This window comes from Puntigrus tetrazona, chromosome 3 (assembly GCF_018831695.1).
Source record: "Puntigrus tetrazona isolate hp1 chromosome 3, ASM1883169v1, whole genome shotgun sequence".
NCBI lineage: Eukaryota > Metazoa > Chordata > Actinopteri > Cypriniformes > Cyprinidae > Puntigrus > Puntigrus tetrazona.
Genome location: NC_056701.1, coordinates 21876907 through 21881240, shown reverse-complemented (window position 1 = coordinate 21881240; position 4334 = coordinate 21876907). Strand labels below are relative to the sequence as shown.

Genomic DNA, 4334 nt, shown 5'->3' with positions numbered 1-4334 from the left:
TGTGGTATTATATGCACGCTACATCAGTTAGATATTTAAAAGTTTCAATGAGGCATTATATAGTTATTATAATAAGACATGTGTCTTGAGCAGAAAATTACCATATTAGAATGTGACACTGAAGACTGTAGTAAAGATGCTGAAAATCCAGCTTTGCCATTACAGAAATAAATCCCAGTACAGCAGTGTATATTTACACACAGAATTGTATTGTTCATATTTTATTTCTTCAGGAGGTTCAGTCTGCTCCAGGCACCAGAACAACAGAACCCCGGGGCGTTAAGAAAATAATATCCAGCAGTTACTGTTCATAGAAAAAATAAGGTGTATTATTCTCTTAAAACTCACAAAGACAGAATGGGGTCTGTCTGATGAAACTCAGGAGACAACCAGGAGACAATGCTGTTTTACTATTTAACAAACTATTTTAATTGTATTCTTGTGAACTACATGTGAAGTGTGCAAGATTTGAAGTTAATTGTAGATTAATATGCAGAGTAACCAGCAGGGGGAGTGTTTGAGAAACCAGTTTTTTTTGTTTTGTTTGTAACTGTTAGAGGTGATGAAGATGTGATGAGTAAATGACTTTCGTTAAACATGTAAACAATGTACACGAGTCAAACTGGGAACTCCAGTTTCCTCAATAATATGCCTGAACCCAGGAGCTGCCTGCGCTCCCAAGATCTTTCTAGAAATTAGAGGCAAACTTGCTTTGCAAAAACAATGACTAGTTGGTTATTGAGTAGAGCATCATTAAAAACTAGAAATTATGAATATTGGCTGAGTTCAAAGCAGTTATGAAGGCATTGTACTGGTTCTCATCAGCGTTAACATGCTAAACCCGTCATGTGCAAACCATCTCACTGGTTTGGCTTTCTGTCTTTGTTTGAAGGGTGATAATTGGATGGACCAACCCTGCCGATGCAGCTGGGGAGCGTTGAGGAGGGTATAAAGCCTCTCAAAGGTCATTTTCATTCCTATTCCCCATCTCACATCCTCTTGCTCACCATCTTGGTGGAAGAATGGCTCCTAAAAAAGCTGAACCGAAAAAGCTAGCTCCTCCTCCTGAACCAGAGAAACCCAAGGAGCCTCAGTTTGACCCAAAAAGTATAAAGGTAAGTACACTTATTGTGAAGTACTTTGTTGGTATGGCTATATTCCTAGCTGATCAGTTTTAGACCATCATGGTGAGCAGAAACAAAGCAACAAAAAAAATGGCAGAGCTTAATTGTAAACATTTGATTAGATTATCTTGTGTTGCTCATAACATAAGCAGCTTTTTTTTTATCTATCTTAGATTTTATATGGACTTATATGTATTTATAAGGACTAGTCGATATGAAAGCTGAGTTTATATTGCACAATTCAAACTTTTATTCTAGAATCTGACTATATCTGAACTGTTTATATCTCCAATTGATTTTTTTTTCTTTTCATGGAACTCATAGTGTACATCTCACAGGTCATGTTTTTCGATAATTGAAGTTTCTCCCCACATTATTAGACACCTGACTGCATACACGTGTAATTCTGTACGCAGTATGTTATCATTCGAATTGCATGTTTATAAATTGCTATTCGAAAATCAGAGAATAAGTCTGAATCGTGAGATATAAACCTCCAAGTTTAAGATAAAATGTTATTTTTATTCTGTGGAAGAAATAAGCTTTAACAGGGCTAAGAAGTCCCACCTTCAGCTTTGTTGAGTCAGATTTGTATATTCACTGGTCTTTAACCTTATTAAAGCATGTGACATTATTTGCCCTGAACAACATGTTTCAAATCTATTAGGTAAGGTTAAGAGGTTTCACACAAACTGTATCAGTTGAGTACATACTGTATGTGAAGGCTTTATATTGATTTGAGACCACATATGCAACTTTAACTAACCTGACGGTCAGATATGGGACAATTGAAGCTCGTCTGAGGTCAGTATAAATGAGCTTCCATGTGGTCTACAACCTTGAATTCCCTCTGGTCCTAGAACAGACGATTGTTATTCTTAGTCTAAATGGTTGAGGAGCAGCTGACTTTTGTTGAATGACCCCAGAAAGCTTTATTTCCATTGCGGTTGTGCCTATTATATGATATAGTCTTTAACCGGTCGAGTTGTTTATAGTAGTCGCCTAATTTCTTCCCACCCAGATTGAGTTTACGGCAGATCAGATTGAAGGTAAGCACTTCCGAAACCAAGCAGCCCTTAATTGAAAATATTGAAGCATTTTTCATACCTCTTCCTCATTTAATACTATATCAATGCCGTATCCACACAGAATTTAAAGAGGCCTTCATGCTGTTCGACAGAACTACTTCTGGTGAGATGAAGATCACTTACGCCCAGTGTGGGGATGTCATGAGGGCGCTGGGTCAGAATCCTACCAATGCAGAGGTGCTCAAAGTGCTTGGCAAACCCAAACCTGAGGGTGAGAGGAATACACTGTGCTTGACAGCAGAATAAATGATCAGTACATTTTTAATGTTCTCTAATATCCATTTTTTTGTAGAAATGAACACCACGTTGATTGACTTCGAGACTTTCCTGCCAATGTTCCAACACGTGTCCAGGTCCAAAGATCAAGGCACCTTTGAGGACTTTGTTGAGGGCCTGCGGGTGTTTGACAAAGAAGGGAATGGCACGGTAATGGGCGCCGAACTTCGCCATGTACTTTCAACGTTAGGTAACAACCCTGCTACGCAACAGCTCTTACACCATGATACAGTATTGCTAACAAACCCAATGAGTGCTTTGTTAAATTAAGAAGAGATTTATTGGAACGTAAGCATCTTAAAAAAAATCTGCTTGACTTTTGGATTTACATATTTACCGTACCTTGAGATTAACGCTGCCAGAAACAAGCACCGAGTATCACATGTCTTGCCTGCAGGTGAGAAAATGACAGAATCAGAGGTAGAACAGCTGATGGCAGGACAGGAAGATGGAAACGGCTGTGTCAACTATGAAGGTGTCACCATTTTCCCAATTAAAAAAGTTAAAGCTATATTCTATATATTAATCTATAATTTAAGCGTTTTTATGCTTTTCTCCCACAGCGTTTGTTAAACACATCATGGCAGGATAAATGAAAGAGCTAGGTGATTATAAATTTTAAATGCAATGATTTTTGATACTTAAGTTTTCCAATTAGGATATAGATGGAGAAAGGACATCATAATTTAATCTCATTGTCTCACATTTTGCTTTTAGGCACTACTGTCCTCTGCAGTTATCAACAGTCCTTCAGCCCAGCTCTGCTCTCTCTAATGCCCTTGAACTACTTTTCCTGTATGACGTTGTTTTGTTCCATAACATCAAACTAAGCAATTATTTTGTATTACTATGCAAGGAGCAACCCCCAAAAGCATATGTTAAAATGTAATTAATTGACGTCCAATGCATTTGTTAGCTACTGAATGTCTGTAACATTAAAGTTTTTTTCCTCATTGACTTTGCGTGATTATTATTGTAGTTTCCGGACTTTCCACACTATAGATGCTCAGATGTTTGTTTAGTAACACTTTATTTGGATAGTCCACTTAGACATTCCAACAGTAACCTTGCGAAATACATGTCAACTAGCCGTCATTAGAGTATTAGTGGACATTAATTTGATGGGTCCACTACATACAACATACAGATTAACAGTCAACTTAGTTTACTAAACCTAAAGTTACCCTAACAGTCTACTTAGTAGAGTCATGTAGTTACAAGTTGATGAGAATTAGTGGACATGTAGTTACTTAGTACTTAGTAGAATGTCTAAGTGCACTGTCAAACCGTTTCATGAAAAGGTTTATTTTACATCGGTGAATGACTAACTGTGCATTTTCTCACTTTATCCTATGTTATTACAGAAATAAAGATTAAAATATTGATTTGAGCACAAACTATTTTAGACTTTTGACTCGTATGTTATTCTAAAACCACTAAAAAGTTGTCCATTACATGCCCTCAAAAAAAAAAAAAGCTGTTGATGGCTTAGTACCTCTTTAGATGATACATATTAACATCTATAAACTCCATACTGGTACCTAAAAGATACACAATAGTACCTAAAGTGCACATATGCTATCTTTTGAAAAGATACAGCAATACCTGTTTTCATGAGAGTGCACAAAATAAAATAAATGCCCTATAGCAACAAGACATTTTAACTACAGGGGGCAAAGGTCATTTTCACATCGGTCGCTGGTGTGATAATAGAGACCTGAATTTAGATTCCGTTTCTGGTATGCCAACTTTATATTATACAGCGTGACCATTATTAGGCATATCTGACCACTTGATTGTCCAATCAGAATCAGGGTAGCCCATTCCAGAGAGGCTGGTTGAATAA

At 37.1% G+C, this 4334-nt stretch overlaps 1 protein-coding gene across 1 annotated transcript; it reads left to right on the top strand.

The window, feature by feature from the left end:
• The first annotated feature begins 959 nt into the window (after positions 1-959).
• Positions 960-3873, top strand: myl4 (myosin, light chain 4, alkali; atrial, embryonic). Its single transcript, XM_043235286.1, has 7 exons — positions 960-1115; positions 2146-2173; positions 2274-2423; positions 2505-2678; positions 2886-2963; positions 3052-3093; positions 3206-3873. Exons 1-6 carry the CDS (start codon positions 1023-1025, stop codon positions 3078-3080), a joined length of 552 nt encoding a protein of 183 aa, XP_043091221.1. The 5' UTR covers positions 960-1022; the 3' UTR covers positions 3081-3093; positions 3206-3873.
• The last annotated feature ends 461 nt before the right edge of the window (positions 3874-4334 follow it).

Excerpts from the sequence above, each read along its gene's own strand:
- myl4 (XM_043235286.1), top strand. The coding sequence starts at position 1,023 with ATGGCTCCTAAAAAAGCTGAACCGAAAAAGCTAGCTCCTCCTCCTGAA. Across the intron at positions 2,174-2,273 it reads TACGGCAGATCAGATTGAAG|AATTTAAAGAGGCCTTCATG; the intron begins GTAAGCACTTCC and ends GTATCCACACAG. Across the intron at positions 2,679-2,885 it reads CCATGTACTTTCAACGTTAG|GTGAGAAAATGACAGAATCA; the intron begins GTAACAACCCTG and ends TCTTGCCTGCAG.